The sequence below is a fragment of the Microcebus murinus genome, chromosome 14 (assembly GCF_040939455.1).
Source record: "Microcebus murinus isolate Inina chromosome 14, M.murinus_Inina_mat1.0, whole genome shotgun sequence".
Lineage (NCBI taxonomy): Eukaryota > Metazoa > Chordata > Mammalia > Primates > Cheirogaleidae > Microcebus > Microcebus murinus.
The window spans coordinates 23,564,051-23,583,263 of NC_134117.1; the positions used below are offsets into that span (position 1 = coordinate 23,564,051).

Sequence of the window (19,213 nt, forward strand, 5' to 3'; positions counted from 1 at the left end):
AAGGAATATTTTTGCGTTGAAGGAAATATTTTACATCTTGATTGTGGTAGTTGTTTCATAAGTGTATATAGGTGTCAAAACTCACCAAACTCTCCACTTAAAATGGGTGAATTTTATTTTAGGTAAATTATACCTCAATAAAGTTAATGGGAGAATAAGACTTGAGAAGCTCCTCCTCAACTTGTTGATTTAAAATTTTGTAAATAAAAAATTTGTAGATTATTTATATTCAAAGGAATATCTTTGGGAAAATACAGGTGCTCCAAGGATATGTAATGCAGGGAATAAAAATGTAGTCTCTCGAAGTGATCACTTGAGATGCAGGGTCTTGAATAATAATAGGATAGCAATAACTGAGGTGGGCATTTCAAGTATAGGAAATAGCACAAACCAGGCCTTACGGCTTATTTAGGAAATAGCAAGTAGTTCTCTTTGATTATTAGAGCAAAAGATGCATGATATGAAGCAATATAAGATCAAACTGATTTTGGCAAAATGTTGAAAGGTTTAGAACTTTTTGAAGATCCAAGAATTTGTAATTAATAGTTGGGTAGGTAATAAGCAATGACTAAAGGTTATTAGATAAGAGAGTGACATGATTAGAGATGGACTTTAGGATAGTGCTTCTCAAACTGTGGTGGAGAACCAGCTTATAAAAAATTTCCAATCTGTTTCAAATTGATGTATTTATAAAATAGAATAAAAATGAATTACTAGAAAAATGAAGAAACAAATGTAGCTTACATTTTTATTACATTCAACAAACAAAATTTCCCCGTCAAATTGGTATAAAAGTTTCTAAATGCCTTGCAATTTCTGTATGTATCATGTCATGGATTAGTAACAAACGTTCACAGACCACATTAGTCTGCGGACCACACTTTGAGTAGCACTACTTCAAAGTAATTAATTCGGCATCAGTTCAAGGGCAAATGACTGCTGGAGAATTAATGAGGACCCGGACATGTGGTTAGCAGTGTGAATGGAATGGAAGATCTGGACTCCAGAGACATTTGGTAATTTAAATGAAGGTACATGAGATGATTGGATATAGATTTGAGGGAGAGGAAACAATCACAAGATAACTAGATTTTAAGCTTGAGTGGGAAAATGGGAGTGCGAATAGCAGAAATGGGAACTAGTTTGGGGATTAGATTTTCAACAAAAATCCACATTATAGCATTTTTCTATTAAGTAAAAATGTGTAATATAAAAAGTCAGCCAGGCATGGTGGTGCTCACCTGGAGTGCCAGCTACTCAGGAGGCTGAGGCAGGAAGATTGCTTGAGCCCAGGAGTTTGAGGTTGCTGTGAGCCAGGCTGATGCCATGGCACTCTAGCTCAGGCAACAGAGTGAAACTCTGTCTCCAAAAAAAAAAGGGGGACACATACCATTTGATTTGGCTCATAATTTCAATTTGCTCTCTGAAAAATGCACTTGTAACTTTTTCTTTTCTTGATTGTAATAGCAAACTTTGAATGTATAATTACAGAAACCCGTAACGAAAACAGATGCCCAAGAAGATTTTATACTTGAATCCTTAGTCTCATTTGTTGTAGTAACTGTTTTTGGGCACTTGGCCAGGAAATTGTGACTCCTAGGCAAGGGGAGGAGTTACAGATAAAGCTCACCATTGCCAAAGAAATTCTATTCCAAATGGATTTGTGTGGAGCAACAGTGATATCCAATGACAAGTTAAATTAGACACAGAGGTGTTTTCTCCAGCACTGTCTCAGAAGATACATGCTATTGAGGGGCCTGATTCAGACTAAACAATATTTTTGAAGTTAAGTTAAAGTCATAAAAAAAATTATACTAGGGACTTTAAGAAGAATTTTGTTATGTGACTTCAAGAACTAGTTGACTCAGATAGTTTCACATTTTACAAAACGGCAACCAGTGACAGATGAGGTAATGCTTTGAATTACAAGTTAAATCTCAAAACCATTAAGAGTTTGCTATTTACAAAATTTCAAATTAAGTAAATTGCATGTTCATGTTACTTAAGTGTGAAAATATTGGATCCCTATTCTTAAAGCACAATATATTTATGTTTTTATTTCTTATGGTTAATATTTATATTGAATAGAGTTTCTTCAGATTTCATGCTTTATTGCCGTAGAGTATGATAAAAGCTGTTATATTTGTTTTTATATTGAAGTCTGTGCCTGGTTTTACAGTGTACCTGTCTGTATCCTAGAGATTATTTCTTTTGTTAATGCTCAAATCTGCAATTTGCAAATGACTTAGTACGTTGGAATTTCTGGCTAATGATTGTGTTTTAAAGTTGGATGCTTAGTTTAGTCATGCTTTCTAGGGTGGCAATGTGGTGCTTTTTTTTTAAAACAAGCTTTGGAAAGTTAATTTCACAGATATGTTCAAGCTCCTGAACATAAGAGGTGGAGAATGTTCCACTGGTTAATAATTTAGAAATGTGACACAATAAACTGGCATTGGCAAAGGTACAGTCAAGATCTTGGGCCAATAGAAATTTTTGGATTTCCCAAGGCAGATAAATCTTTTTGCTTTGAAACATGTGGTGGGGCAGTGAGCCAGTCTTTTAATTGATATAGTACCTTTTAGTTGATATAGTACCTAACACTTTGTTTTGTTATAATCTCAGTGAAGAATAATAATTAGTTTGAGGCTAGGAGATTAGTTTCTCTTGAAGACTGTATCCTGGAGACATGGTATTTCAGGCTCAAGGGTGCCTCTATGCTGAAGTCAATGCATACTTTCAGCATTTGAGTGTTTATTATCTTTGTAAACCTTACCATATGTAGCCACATAACTATACTTGGCTTATTGCAGTTCTCCATAATGCAGCTGTTCCATTTTGTCATTATAGCTTTGCTTATACACTCTGATAGTCATACAACAAATTTGATTTAATTCCATACTGCCCCTCCCCTTATGGTTGATAGTCCAAATTAGGAAAAGAAAAAAGGAGAGATGAGAATATATATGAAGTTCTTCTTTTTCACAAACATTATAATAGAAATGATTTAGGGGGAGACAGGTGTGATTTTTTTTTAAGTTCAGGGATTGCTTTTGTGGTTTAGAGTACTTATTTTGAATAAAAATGAAAAGATAAAGTGTATTTGGTGGAAGATCCTCATAGGAAAACATCATATTTCCTAATTTTAGGCATTTATAAAGTCTTTCCTAGCTCTGGTTACTTCCTGAAGAACAGCTTCTATGAAATATGTCACAAAATGGTACCTGCTTTACAATAGACATTCAGTGTGTTGATTGAATAGTTAATGTGACTAAAGAGAGGTGCAATTTGATACTTAGCAGTGAATATTTTGGCAAATCAGATTTTCATATTCTTAAACTATGTTATTCTTTTTTTTTTAAGTGTGAAGAAAAGTTTTAATGTTAATAGATAGTCTGATTTACTTTTTTATACAAATGACTATTTCAAAACAGCTCCCCCAGTAGCAAAAGAAATTGTTATTTAATAATTTAGTACTTGTATACATTTTGCCCTCTCGATGTTCTAATACATACTTTTTAAAACGTGGTTTGTTTTACTGGATTAACTTATCAGATATGTGATTTAATAATGTTTATACATATGCTTAAAAGCCTCCGTTTCCACTAAATTTTGGGCATATAATGCTACTGCCTGGAATTTTTTAAAAGCTTCAAATTTTTTTCCCTTTTATTTCATCATATTATGAGGATACAAATAAAACTGTTATTCTAACCATGTAAACTCTAGTTTACATGGTTAATAAAGGCACATTATAATCTTTATATCCTTAAAAAATATATATTATTTGATAGATTTTCATGGCAGTACAGGGTTAATCTTTTTTTTCTGGCCAAGAAAGAAATTGGTAAACTACTTGACTGGAATCGTTGATACTTTCTTTCTACCTTTAGCACTGATTGACATTAGCGGAGTCTCTCTCTCCCTCTCTCTTTTTCCCGCCTTTATTTAGACTTAGATCAGGAAGAAATAGCAATCTCTTTTTTTCCTGTGACTTTAGCTGTGCCTGACACCAGCTAGCATCTATCATCTATGAGAACCAAAGCTGTTTCTTTTATTATGTGGTTCCAGATACCTTTCTCCTGGATTGTATCACAAGAACAAGAGTCTTCCTCAATTCATTCCTGCCTGTATTCCCATAGAATATTTTAGGCCTATCAGCTGCTAGGGCTCTTATCAAGGATTTGATCCACTTGGCCTCCTAGTCTGAATTGAGAATCTGTTTGAAAAGCCTTCAGTAGTGGCATTTAGTTTCTAGAGTTATACCCATTATTTTATGTCTTTTACCCCTGTTGTGCTTTCAGAAGAATTTATATAACTGGGAAAAGATAATACTTTTATCAGTAATAGCAGGGTGAAGTTTGATGAAGTGGTAAAAGGATCATGGTGGTATTTTGAGGTTGAGAGTATTTTTTAAAAAGGAGGTTAGGCCATTCGTAGTGACTCACGCCTGTAATCCTAGCTTTCTGAGAGGCCAAGGTGGAAGAACTGCTTGAGCTCAGGAGTTCGAGGTCAGCCTAAGCAAGAGCAAGACCCTGTCTCTACTAAAAAAAATAGAAAAAAAAATTAGCCAGGCAACTAAAAATAGAAAAAATTAGTGAGGTGTGGTAGTGTGTGCCTGTAGTCTTCAGGAGGCTGAGGCAGGAGGATTGCATGAACCTAGGAGTTTGAGGTTGCTGTGAGCGAGGCTGACGCCATGATACTCTAGCCTGGGAGATAAAGCAAGACCCTGTATCAAAAAAAAAAAAAAAAAAAAAAAAAAAAAAAAAAAGGAGGTTTAGGTGGCTATCATTTATCTTCTAGCTCCTTATATCTTTCTTCTAAGAGTAGCTATCCACTACTCTTTTCTCTCCCTCCCATCTGCTATTTTTTTTTTTTTTTTTTTTTTTTTTTTTCTTTTATACACATCATCCTTGCAGGTAATCTCCCATCTGCTATTAACCCAAGATAAAAAAAAAAAAAAAAAAAAAAAAAAAATACCGATTTTTCAGGAGACCAGGTTTTCTTAGGGGGAAAAAAGCATATATATTTTATGTAACATCTCTCTCAGGAGCTAACAGTTCTATAGAGCTAATTTAATGTGCACAGTAGCTATGCCAGTGAGATAGATTAAATGATTTTCATATTTTTCAGAGAAATAGAGAAGGTAACAGTTTTGTTTTTTAATTTTTTTAATTTTAATTTTTTAAGAGACAGGGTCCCCTGTCACCCAGGCAAGAGTGCAATGGCATGATCATAGCTCAAACTCCTGGGCTCAAGCAGTCCTCCTGCCTCAGCATCCCAAGTAGCTAGGACTACAGGTGCATACCACCATGTCCAGCTAATTTTTCTTATTTTTTGTAGAAATGGGGTCTCACAATTACTCCTCTTTGGAGACCTTGGATGGGGAGCCAAGCCCAGGCATCTTTATTTTTAACAAGTTACTAGGTGATTGTGATTTTTGATGCACACCAAAGTTTCAGATCTGTTGATCTGTATCATTCTAATTTCTCATACTTCTCAAATGAAAGTGAAGAAAAGGTTTGGTAATAAGAAGATAAGCCATGCAGTTTTAATTTTGGTTACTAAGCTGGGGATCAGATGGAAAGAGTATCTTTATATTCAAAGGTGGTTGAAGCTTACCACAAAAGACCATCATGGTGATGATCTACCACGCTATTATTTTATTTATTTATTTTTTTTGAGACAGAGTCTCGCTTTGTTGCCCAGACTAGAGTGAGTGCCGTGGCATTAGCCTAGCTCACAGCAACCTCAAACTCCTGGGCTCAAGCAATCCTCCTGCCTCAGCCTCCCGAGTAGCTGGGACTACAGGCATGCGCCACCATGCCCAGCTAATTTTTTCTATATATATATTAGTTGGCCAATTAATTTCTTTCTATTTATGGTAGAGACGGGGTCTCGCTCTTGCTCAGGCTGGTTTCGAACTCCTGACCTTGAGCAATCCACCCGCCTCGGCCTCCCAGAGTGCTAGGATTACAGGCGTGAGCCACCGCGCCCGGCCTACCACGCTATTATATGTAGAGTTTTCCCTATGTCTTCATAGTGATCTTCCTGAAATTTGAATCTGATTATTTCATTTCCTCAAAATCTGATATTTTGTTCTTGCCTGCAAGATGAAGTCCAGACTCCATTGTGTGGCATATAAAGTCTTCATGATTTTGACCCTTGCTAACCTTTTTAGCTTCATAGCTTTTATTACACTTTCCCTCATTGTGACTCCCCTGAAAACCTTCTGCAGAAACAGAAAAGCAAAACCAATGAAAGCTCCTCAGCTCCAGCCACAATAAATGATTTGTAGTTCACTGTAAACCTTTTCCTTGCTTCTTTATTCTGCCTGCTTTGCCTTTCTTGTTTTGTCCTACTGGAAAACATCTACTGATTGTTTAAGATTCAGCTCAACATCTTTTCCTGACCTCTCTAAAGCAACTGGTGCTGTTTCCTCCATATTATTTTATAGCACTTATTGAATTGCTGTAGTTATTCGCTTATGACTCTCCTAGTAGGCTGAGTTCCTCAAGGATAAAGATAGTAAGTTAAAATATAACCCTTTGCACTTGGATGTCGAGTGTGACTCGACACAAAAATTTTTGCTAATTTTTGTAATTAGCAAAAATTACAGAGATTAAAATTACTCTTTGAATGTATCAATAATTTGAAATATAAAAAATCCAAATAAATAAGTTTGTATGAAAAGAAACTCCAGTTTTTTATTTTACTGCCGCGCTTTGTAAAATCTGGGGTATTTAAAAAATTAAATCCTGAGTAGAATAAAGGAATCAAGAAAAAAGCAAGTGAGTGCAAAGGGATAAGTTTCATGAGGGCAGTTACTCTTGTTCAATGCCATATTGTAGTACCTGGCATATAGTAGACACTATGAATGAATCTATATTTATGTCTTGGGTAGGCTCCAAGTTGATCTTTGTTTATTAAAAAGCTTATAAATACATTAATGAATTATAAAATCTCAAAAGTAAGCTTACTTTATGGGGTCAGACTTTGGAAAGGAGAGCCTCTTCCCTGAAATCTTGAATACACAGCATTGTTAATGCCAGGATACAATGAACAAGTCCATATATTTTTGTATAATATCTGATTTCACTTATGGTATAAGAAAGACTTGAATAATTTTTATTTTGAATCTTAATATTGGTATTTAAATGAGAAAATCTAGAAGAAAACAGGAAAGTTTCTTTGACATTGGTCTTGGTAATGATTTTTTGGATAGGACACCAAAAGCACAGTCAACAAAAGCAAAAATAAACAAGTGAGACTACCTCAAACTAAAAAGCTTCTGCACAACAAAGAAAACAGTCAACAAAATAAAAAGGCAGTCTATGGATTGAGAAAATACTTGCCACTCATATGTCTGATAAGGGGTTAATATCTAAAATATATAAGGAAATCACAAAACTCAATAGCAAAATACCCAAATAACTCCAATATGAGCAAAGGACCCGAATAGACATTTCTCCAAAGTAGACATACAGATGGCCAACAGGTATATGAAAGGGGGCTTAACATCATTAATCATCAGGGAAATGCCAATCAAAACCATAATGAGATGCCACCTCTCACCTATTAGAATGGCTTTTATCAAAAAGATAAGAAATAACAAATGTTGGCAATGGTGTGGTGAAAAGGGAAGTCTTGTACACCTTTGGTGGGAATGTAGATTGGTGCAGCCACTATGGAAAATAGTATAAAGTTTCCTAAAGAAACTGAAAGTGGAGCTACCACATGACTCAGCAATTCCTCTTCTGGGTATATAACCAAAAGAAATGAAATTACCACCGTGTAAAGATATCTGTACTCCCATGTTCATTGCAGCATTATTCACAATAGCCAAGATATGGAAACAACCAAACTATCTGTTGATGGAACATATGAATGGATAAAGAAATTGTGTGTGGGTACACACACACAATGGAATATTATTCAGCCTTAAAAAAGGAGAGTCTACCATTTGCAACAGCATGGATGAACATAGAGGACATTATGCTAAGTGAAATAAGCCAGACACAGAAAGAAAAATATTACATGGTCTCACTTATATGTAGAATTTAAAACAAACAAAAAAACCCAAAAGCATAGGAACAGAGCAAAACAGTGGTTGGGAAAGGATGAGAAGTTGTAGATCAAAGGATACAAAGTTGCAGTTATGTAGGGTGAATAAGAGATGTAATATACAACTGAGGGCTATAGTTAATGATATTGCATACTGGTAATTTGTCAAAAGAGTAGATTTTAGGTACTCTTACACAAAAGAGGTAACTATATAGGATAATAGATATGTTAATTTGGATATAGTAATCACTGTGTATATGTATATCAAGATAAGAATTAATATATCAAAATATGTATACCTTAAATACATGCAATAATATTTAAAAAGTAAAATTTAAAAAATCAGTTGGAAAAATAAATGAGAAGATCTAGAAAAATAGCCAAAAAACTTCATTAAACTTCAAAATTTCTTTTCCAATATTAATTGAGATAACATTTTTTACTCTCTTGTATAGGGTGTTTGTGAACCGAAGTTTAGCCATGGAGAAAATAAAGTGTTTTGGTTTTGATATGGATTACACCCTTGCTGGTGAGTAGCAATTTCTGATTGCTTAAGAAATGCTGCATTGAGTATAACACAATGGGTCTGCAGTAGGCAATTCAATACATACTTATGGATTTAATTATATATTTGGCTTCCAGAAACTCTTATTATCAAGCTGCTTCTGCTGAGATTTGTGAATATTGAAGTTATCAGATATCCTTGAGATTTGCTTTATGAATTTGTATACTTAGGTAGAATAAGTATTGAATTATATTATTTAGACACCCTGATAAGAAACAATATGGTAAATCATACCTTAGTGGATATATTTGGGCATTTTTGACCTTTACTCTATTAAACTGTTCCTAAGGTATAAAATTTTGCATCTCTCAGTCTACCAAAAGGTAAATTTTTATCAGTTAAAAATTTTAATATGATATTAGGACAAATGGACAATGTCATTTTCCATTGAAATGATTGTACACATAATATGTAAAAGGTTTTTTAACAACTAGAGCTATTAGTTTTGTTTGTTATCATATAGTCCTTAAACACCAGCACTGTGCTATTTTTCCCCTCTTGTCTTTGAAATGTATTTGAAATAATCAATGTATTAGTCAATAGTTATAACATCTTTTTGGAACTTATTAAGTAAAATATTTTCAGTTTGGTGAACATGTCATTTAAGAAGTGATAGGGATGAGGGATAAAGTTGACAATGTGTGCAGGCATGCATGTGTGTGCACATGTGTGTGCAACTGTGACAATCAGAAAATAATCTTTTAGAAATTATCTCTAAAAATGTTTGTCTTTACACAAAAATCTTAAAATGCATAAAATCACTTATCTTCAGGAAGTATTTATATAAATAGCAGTGTTAGGAAACCAACTTTCATCTCAAATTAGACAAATCTCAATTTGATGTTCAATTTAGACCACAGATGTAAATCAATAATATAAACGTACAAAGGTGAACACATGCAGGTACTTGCCACAAAAATGTGGCCATGATTTTTCACCAATTTATTCAAAATATACATATGCAGTATATTTGATTTGAATTTTTCGTTTCCTTCCATACTCTTTGTCATTCGTTTTTCTATTGCCTTAAAGTTGTTTTTGCAGCATTTTAATTCCTTTATATTTTCCTAATTGGATACAGGCACTTTTAGGGGCACTTGTCAGAAAGCATTTGAAAACACTATGCTTTCTTACTGTACATCTTGCTATTTTAATGGGGAGAAAAATCTCTCCTTTCAAGAATTTTAGTTCTTCATGGAAAGGAATGGTGAAATGATTTGGCAGCTTGTAAGAGTTACTACTACTTAAAGCAGAAACAGAAGTTAATGGGGTCAAAAAGTAACAACCTTTTTTCCCTTGGTTATTAAGACAGTGTTATTATATTGAAAAAGTTCAGTTCAATAAGTATGTATCGAGAGTCTGTAATGTGCCTGGCACATTTTGTTACTAAGTGTTGAGATAATTAGATCTTTCTACAGAATAATGAAAAAATGAACTCTCCTGTGTGTTGAAAAAGTCACTGAATCTTAGTCTTTTAACTTTAATGATACCTTATGATTTCTTTTTTTATTTGCTTTTTTGTGTTTTTTTAACACCACTTCATATTTTAATACTTTCTCCTAGTCCAGATACTAATATTCTTTGTGTATATATCATAGTAACTGTTAACATTTATTATCGTGCTTATTATTTGCCAGGCTCTGTTCCAGATGCTTTAATAGATATATCATTTAATACAGGGATTATTTATATCTCTTATTTAATATTTATAGAAATCCTACGAGGCAGGTACTACTACCGTCTCCACTTACAGATGATGCTGAGACATTAAGCACTACTTTGTCCAAGGACATTTAGCTGTTATATAGCTGAACCAAGAGTCAAAACTAAGCATACATGTATATATACATATTTATACATATAATGTTTAAAATATCACTTTGAATAATGACAGTTTATAGTGAGATATTTCAAAGTAATAAGCTCCCTTCCCCCTCTTTAAACAAACAGACCAAGACTTAATCATTCAAAAGGGCAAAGCCCTTTGAAAGGTCCATTTCAGAGATTGTATACATTATTCCATCAGTTCTTTGTTGGTGAAAAACATGATTATGGTATTGTCTTCACAAAGCACATAGGAAAACAAGTTTATTGATTTTATATTCTCACCTGTTTTCCAGAATGGTAGCCATTAAATTTAGCTGTGAATAACTTTTGGTTGTTTAAAAAACAAACCACACCCTTTAAGTACTAAGATTTCATCAGAAAAATGTGTCATGAAATACAGAGACAAGACTAAAAGAAATGTTTTTTTTTTTTTTAATTCAAGTATTTGGGATAAATCTCCCTGGAATAAATGTAATAGCCTTCCTTAGAGGGTAAGTTCTTGTTAAGAATCTATATTATTTTTGAAACCTTCTCTGAGACATCATTTTCTCTGTGCAATCCTGATATCTTGGTACATCATTCCTTCTGAGCAATTTATATATCAGTTGCAGCTTTTGTTTACTTGTCTCCCCATTGGCTTTCAGGTTTCTCAAGAGCCAGGCAGTTTTCATATTTGTATTCTATGTGTAGCATAAAGCCTGGCATAAAGTAGGTGTCTAATAAATATTTATTGAATGAACAGTTAGGGTACATTAAGTTTTAGTAATTAGTTTAAAAATCATTTTTGGTAATTTAGTTTACCCAGTATAAAATACACACTAATTATTCAAGTGAATTACTTCTAAATATGAAGTAATTTTTAATAATTTAATAAACTTTATTGAGAAATAAGTTATATACAATAAAACATATCCATTTTAAGTATACAGGTTGAATTTGAGAAAATGTGTGCACCTGTGTAACCACCACCATAATCCAGATACAGAATATTTCCATCACTCCAAAATGTTCCTCAATGCCTCTTTGAAGTTAGCTCTCCTCCCCACCCCACTCTTGGCTGTAGGGCTTTTTGTCACTATAGGTTAATTTTGCCTTTTTTAGAATTTCATATAAATGGAATCATATAGTATGTACTCTTTTGTGTTTGGCTTCTTTTGTTCAGCATGTTTTTGTGATTCATTCATGCTGTTGCATCTGTAAGTAGTTCATTCTTTTTTTAAAGTGTAAATCCCCCTAGCATTTAAAAAAATTTTTGAATTTGAAATCATTTTAGACCTATAGAAAAGCTACAAAAATAATGTGGAGCGTTCTCTTTCCCTCTCTTATATGGTAACATCTTCCTTGGCCATAGTAAATTATAAAAACTAAGAAATTAACACTAGTACAATACTATTAATTGAACCACAAACTTTATTTTGTTTTTATCAGTTTTTTCACTGTTGTCCTTTTCCCATTCCAGGATCCAGTACAGAATCCCACATTGCATTTAGTTGTCATATCTCCTTAGTCTCTTCCACTCAGTGATAGTTTCTAAGTTTTTCCCTGTCTTTCATTGCTCTGACACTTTTAAAGAGTACTGGTTAGGTATTTTGTAGAATATTTCACAATTTGGGTTTGTCTGCTTTCTGGTTTATAGATGGCACCTTCCAGGTATGTCCTCACATGTAGGAAGAAATAAGAGATCTCTCTTGGGCCTCTTTTGTAAGGGCACTAATCCCATTTATAAGAGCTCTGTTCTCATGACCTAATCACTTCTCAAAGACCCTGCTTCCTAACACCATCACATTGGTTATTAGATTTCAGCATAATTTTAGGGGGATACAAACATTCATACCATAGCATGTGTTATAAAACTGCTATCTAGGCCAGGTGTGGTGGCTCACGTCTATAACCCTAACACTCTGGGAGGCCAAGGTGGGAGGATCACTTGAGGTCAGGAGTTTGAGACCAGCCTGAGCAAGAGTGAGACCCTGTCTCTACTAAAAAATAGAAAGAAATTAGCTGCACAACTAAAAATGTATAGAAAAAAATAGCTGGGGATGGTGGTACATGCCTGTAGTCCCAGCTACTTGGAAGGCTGAGGCAGGAGGATCACTTGAGCTCAGGAGTTGGAGGTTGTTGTGAGCTAGGCTGATGCCACAGCACTCTACTCAGGACAACAAAAGTGAGACTCTGTCTCAAAAAAAAAAAAAAAAAAAGAAAATCCATGAATAACTTTGACTCCCCAAAACTTTACTAGTAGTTTCCTGTTGACTGAAAACCTTACTGATAACAAACAGTCGATCAACACATATTTTGTATGTCATATGTATTATATACTGTATTCTTATGATTAAGCTAGAGTAAAAAAAATGTTATTAAGAAAATCATAAGAGAGAATATATTTACTATTTATTAAGTGGAAGTGAATCAAATCATCATTGAAGGTCTTCATCCTTATCTTGACATTGTGCCAGCTGAGAAGGAGGAAGAGGAGGGTTGGTCTTACTGACTCAAGGGTGGTAGTGATGGAAGAGGTGGGGGAGGTGGATGGGGAGGCAGGAGAGGCAGGCACATGTGGTGTAACTTTTATTGAAAATGATCCATGTATAAATGGATCTGTGCAGTTCAAGAGTCAACTTGTACAGATGAGTTTATATATGAAAGTAATGTTTAAAATTTAGATAATACTGAACTATATATGTTAGCTTTGCTACTGGCCAAGAGCACTATGGTTTTTTGTTTTTTTTTTTTTTTTTTTTTGACTCTTTTGCCCAGGCTAGAGTGCTTTCTACTGGCCAAGAGTGCACTATGGTTTTTTTTTTTGTTTGTTTGTTTTTTCCACTCTTTTGCCCAGGCTAGAGTGCCATGGCGTCAGCCTAGCTCACAGCAACCTCAAACTTCTGGGCTCAAGCAATCCTCCTGCCTCAGCCTCCCAAGTAGCTGGGACTACAGGCATGTGCCACCATCCCTGGCTATTTTTTTCTATACATTTTTAGTTGTACAGCTAATTTCTTTCTATTTTTTAGTAGAGATGGGGTCTTAGCCTCCTAGAGAGCTAGGATTACAGGCATGAGCCGCCACGCCCGGCCTAGACTATGTTTTATATAAAAAGTACCTATCAAGACAATTTACAATTCCTCTTTTATGCCAAATTCCTTTAGCAATGTTCTTTGCACATGAAATATATCTGGATCTGGTTCTTTGCATTTTGGCTTCCTCTGCAGATAAGTGTTTTTCTTTTCCCTTTTTCGAGGCTTCTTTTTTCCTTAATTAAACCTATTGGGTGCTCCAGTTTCCTTTTAAGTTGCCTGGATGTAGGTCCAGGCAACTTAAATGTGGGGTTTTTAGACCCCACATTTTGCAGTTTGGGTCCTTACCTGAGTTTAGCCTTTTAGCTTTTTTATGGTCATATGGGACAGACAGATGGGTTAGGCTAAGTATATTTCCGAGGACAAAACAAGCTAAACAAGATCTTGAAAGTCAACCTAAGATTAGGTCTTTGGATTTGAGAGAGAGCAAGAATGAAGGAACTAATCTGTACTATTTGTGAATTTTGTTTCTTTGATTTTATTTGCATAGACCACCAAAAATGTTATATTGCTGAATTTATTGTTACTAACAGTGAACAGTAGAGTGAAAATAGAAAACAGAGAGAATTGGCATTTTTCAGGCTATCTGGTGCTTATTCATTTTTCAGGTGGCAAATAAGCATAAACAGACCTGTGGTTTCCATTACTCATAGTGTTCGGTTACTTAGTTTTATAATATTATACCATGAAATCTATTTCTGAGGTTTCAAGTGAGAAATTCTCTTCTGAGTAAATGAGTAACATAAAGTACTTAATATCACCTCCTCATGGTTACAGATCACCATCTGACAGACTGCTAATCTGCAAAATGTGGTTTCTTCAAGAAGCAAAATGCTAACCAACAGCTCTTCAGTCAGAGTAATCTGAGTGTTAGAAGTGATTTTCTTAAAAGCCAGAATAATCCTCTTTCTGTTTTGTATAACTCTCATACATGAGTTTAGGTCCAGTCTCATTTTTATCCTTACCCTAGAGGCTACATTGGTTGGAGGAAAAAACCTCAGAGTGTGATGGACCTGGGTTTGGATTCCAGCTCTGCCTTGTTCTAGCTCAAGGGTAAAGAACCTTTTCATGTTGGAAGGCTACATTAATTTAGCTGTAATCAAATAAGGCTGCATTCAAGAAATTTCAATTAGATATACTTAAAAATGTATATTATTTTGTAAAAATCTAACTATTACATACTTAATCATTTCCAAAAATGAAAACTATTTTAATTTTGGTAGAGACTGGGTCTTGCTTTTACTCAGGCTAGTCTCGAACTCCTGGACTCAAGCAATCCTGCCACATCATGGCCTCTGCGTCCCAAAATGCTAGAATTACAAGCATGAGCCACCACGCCCAGCCCAAACAATAACTTTAAAATGTCATCTGCTGAGCGCTCAATCAATTCCATCTGTAGTTCTTTAGGTACCTTGGTAATACTAACTAGGTAAGGCTGAAATGCTAATTTGAGTGTAATTCTCAAAGTCAGTGAACCTTTCATTGTATTCTCCAGTTAATAGGTCTGTAACAGCTGTGTATTCTTCAAATTATTTGCATATATCATCCTCATCAATGACCTTTGCTAACTGGGGAAAATGTTCATTTGAAATTTCCTTTTGAAGAAGTGTTTTGAAAAAAGATAGCTTTTTTTGAAATGCTTGGATTTTTTTTTTGCCACATACCATATATAGACTTAGTTTTACCTTGGAAAGAAATATTCAAGTCATTTTTATTTGACATGATATCACACAGAAATGCTGTATTCCTATAGAAATCTTTCAGTAATTCACATTGCTGATTATGTTCTTCATAAAATTTATCTGTTCTCACAGAGATAAAATTTTGGCTAACACCTGTCCCTGTGTTAGCCAACACTCTTTAGAATGATAGGGCAAATCCACATTGTTCAACTTTAGCATGTTATAAAACTGATGATTCCCTCTTGTATTTGCATGAACATAGTTAACAATACTTACACCTCATTGCAAAGTGTGACTTAAAATAGTAGCTTTAGCACAGAGATTTTGCTGATGTAAGATACAATGAAAAGAAATTAGAGCATCTGGATCTGTTAATGCTTTTTTTTTTATCTGTGCAATTAAACCTGTCATGTTTTCCTGTCATGGAAGGCACACCATATATACATACACTTACTAAATTTACCAAATTCATTCCAACTTCATGACATTTATCTTGAAAGTTGTTGAAAATATCCATTCCCCCGTATTCTGTTTACAAGAGTGCCCAAAGCAAGTAATTTCATAACAAAGAAAATCTTCTGTTATTACCCGAATGAAGTATAAAACCTGCACCAAGTCAGTAGTATCAGTTGATTCATCCAAAGTGATTGAATAATATATATTTTCCTTTTGAAGTATTGCATGAAGTTGTTCTTTTAAGGCCAATTCATGCTGCTGATCAGTTATGATTCTCCTTGAAAGAGTTGTTTATATTTTGAAATGTTATCGGGGGTCTAAGCATCCTACAACTTCAACAATATATTCTTTCCCAATTTCTACATCCTGAATGGCTTCCCCCCACCCCCACCCCCAGTATATAAGTTACTTTATAAGTTGCTTCTGTGGCATTATTTCCAGGTTTTATTGCTGCTTGAAAGAATTATCTTGCTTTTTATCTTTTAATTTCTGCAATACAACCTTTTTTACTTCACCCTCTAATTTAAAATATTTGTGGTTCTTGCGAGTTTTATAATGTTGATGAGTATTGAATTTCTTTCTTTAATGTTAATATTGCAGTATCACAAGGCAAGCAAATCATCTTATCTTTAGCAGAAACAAGATAATATTGCAGTTTACAATCCTCATTAAAAAGTCTGTTTTCTTCTTTCAGCATTCTCTTTGTCTTCTTTGACATGATGGGCTGTTAAGCAGACAGAATTAAAAAATAGTGCCGAGCTGTGCAGCTATTCACAAATTCCACTTCAAAAGCTGATAACAGACTGACATACTCGACCCCCATAAACTCTCACCAGCCAGCCTGGTGCGATAGTGGTGCCAGTCAGGGAGGGGAAGTTAGAACTAAATCATGAGCATAGTATCCGTCCGTCTGTCTGTCTGTCTGTCTGTCTGTCTGTCTGTCTGTCTGTCTGTCTGTCTGTCTAGTAGCTGTCAATTTAGTCCTTATGGCTTACTAATGTTCTAATTGTGCCAGTTAATCTGGGTTGATTATTTCATTGAAACTTATTTTATTCTTTGGTATTTTAAACATGTTTGTTTTAAAAATAAAAACAAACAAAAGTGTATTAATAAAAATAAAAGGATTTGTTCTGTAAAATTTGGATTCAGTCAAAAGGCTGTACTTGAGGACCTAGAAGGCCACAGGTTCCCCACCCTTGTTGTATCTCTTGACCACCAGCATGTTACTTCACCTCTCTGTGTCTCAGTTTCTTCATTTAATTAAAAAACGTGGGGGTTACATAGGGATAAACTTCAAGTGTAACGTTTAAATGAAATAGTATATATAAAATGATCAGTGTAATGAAAGTAGTTCTCTTCTTCTGCTAGTGATACCAAAGTATTATATACTGAACTTGAGCTGTAAGGGAAAAATCTAAGGAATAAGGAGAAAAATATCAATATTAACCTCATTTACACTCCATGTATTGTGGAAAAACCTGGAATACTAGGCAGATAGAATGGAATATTTAATCACTCTTATTTTTAATTTTTTAAGTATTGTTAATGATCATGAACTTAATAGAAAGTTAAAGTTCTTCTCTGAGCAGCTTTTAATGACAAGGTATTTTGACATCAGTATGTTTCTATGGAAATAAAGCAGTGTTTCAATGAAGGTTTATTTTTTAGCAGTATCATGGTAAAGGAAATAGATTTTGGAGATCAGGTCCTTAAATTTAAAAAATCTCTCTTTATGTCAGGGGTATTATTGATTTGTTTCTAATTGGTACAAGGGAGTTACTTGCTCTAGTTTGTAATCCCAGCTACTTGGGAGGCTGAGTCAGAAGGATCACTTGAGCCCAGGAGATCAAGGCTATGGTTAGCTATAATCGTGCCACTACACTCCAGCCTGGGCGACAGAGTTAGACTCTGTCTTTTAAATAAAAAATAATAATAATAATAAAAAAAGAGTACTAGGGAAGAAATTAAGGAAAAGTAGCTCCTTAATGTTGGTAAATCAGAGGGTTATTCTGCTACTAGCAGAAGCCATCTCAGGACCTTTGATCCTTGTCTTCTCATGCATGGTAGATGCACTCTGATCTTGTTTTATTGTTATTGGAATGGACTCAACTCACTTGACATTTAAGTGAACATTTTTTGCATGGTGTGTTTACTTGGACTAGAGTCCAGTCCAGGGCACTTATCATGTTTCTGTCAGCAATTGTATATCCTCACTAAATGTACTGGCTTTAGAGGTGCTTAAAGGAGTGAGAAAAATAATCTGAAGTAAGAAGTATTACTTGGTATTGGTGTATTGTCACTATAGACATCTCAAACAAGTCAGAACATTTTCTTTTTTTGTGGTAAAATATACATAACATAAAATTTACCATTTTTAAGTGTATGATTCAGTGGTATTAAGTACATTTACAGTGTTGTGCAATGCTTACCACTATCCATTTCCAGAACTTTTTCATCATCTCAAACAGAAACTTCATACCCATGAAGCAATAACTCCCATTCCCTCCTCCCCCCAGTCCCTAGTAACTTCTATTCTACTTTCTGTCTCTGTGAATTTGCCTATTCTGGATATTTCATAAGAGCAGAATCATATATTTGTTTTTATGTCTGGCTTATTTCTATTAGCACAATGTTTTTTAAACTTTCTCCATGTTGTAGCATGTATCAGAATTTCATTCCTTTTTAAGGCTGAATGATATTCCATTGTAGGTACATACCACTCTTTTTTTTTTCTTTGAGACAAGCTGGCCTGGAACTCCTGGCCTCAAGTGATCCTCCCTCCTCAGCCTCCCAAAGCACTGGGATTAGAAGTGTGAGCCAACCATGCCTGGCCACATTTTATTTATCTGTTCATCTGTTGATGGACATTTGGATTGTTTCCACCTTTTGCTAAGAACATTGGTGCCCAAGTACCTGAGTTCCTGCTTTCAGTCCTTTCAGGTATGTACCCAGAAATGGAATTGCTAGATCATGTAGTAATTCTATGTTTAGGTTTTAAGGAACCACCAAACTGTTTTCCACAGAGGCTGTAACATTTTGAATTCCCTTCAGCAATTCATGAGGGTTCTAGTTTCTCCACATCCTTGGCAATACTTGTTTTCAAGTTTTTCTGTTTTGATAATAGTTACCCTAGTGGCTATGACTGTTAAGATTTATTATGGGTTTATTATGGTTTTGATTTACATTTTCCTTCTGGCTAGTGATGTTAAACATCTTTTCATGTGCTTATTTGGTCATTCGTATATCTTTTTTGGAGAAATGTCAGCTTTTGAATTGGGGTTTTTTAATTGCAGAGTTGCAGGATCTATATATATTATGGATGTTAATCCCTTATTAGATAGATGATTTGGAAATGTCTCTCATTTTGTGGGTTGTCTTTTCACTCTCTTGATAGAGTTTTTCATGCACAAAAGTTTTTAATTTTGAAGTCCAGTATACTGATTTTTTCTTATGTTGTACGTGCTTTTGCTGTCATATCTCAAAAATCATTGTCAAATCCATTATAATGAAGATTTTCTGTTATGTTTTCTTCTAAGAGTTTTAGGGTTTTA

At 34.5% G+C, this 19,213-nt stretch overlaps 1 protein-coding gene across 5 annotated transcripts in view; it reads left to right on the forward strand.

The window, feature by feature from the left end:
- NT5C2 (5'-nucleotidase, cytosolic II) overlaps positions 1–19,213 on the forward strand; it is a 128,901-nt gene that overhangs the window by 77,704 nt on the left and 31,984 nt on the right. For all 5 annotated transcript variants that reach the window (XM_012770366.3, XM_012770303.3, XM_012770323.2 and 2 more), the window contains one exon: positions 8,517–8,590. In XM_012770366.3, the coding sequence (XP_012625820.1) occupies positions 8,517–8,590 (74 nt within the window). The remainder of the gene's footprint in view (positions 1–8,516; positions 8,591–19,213) is intronic.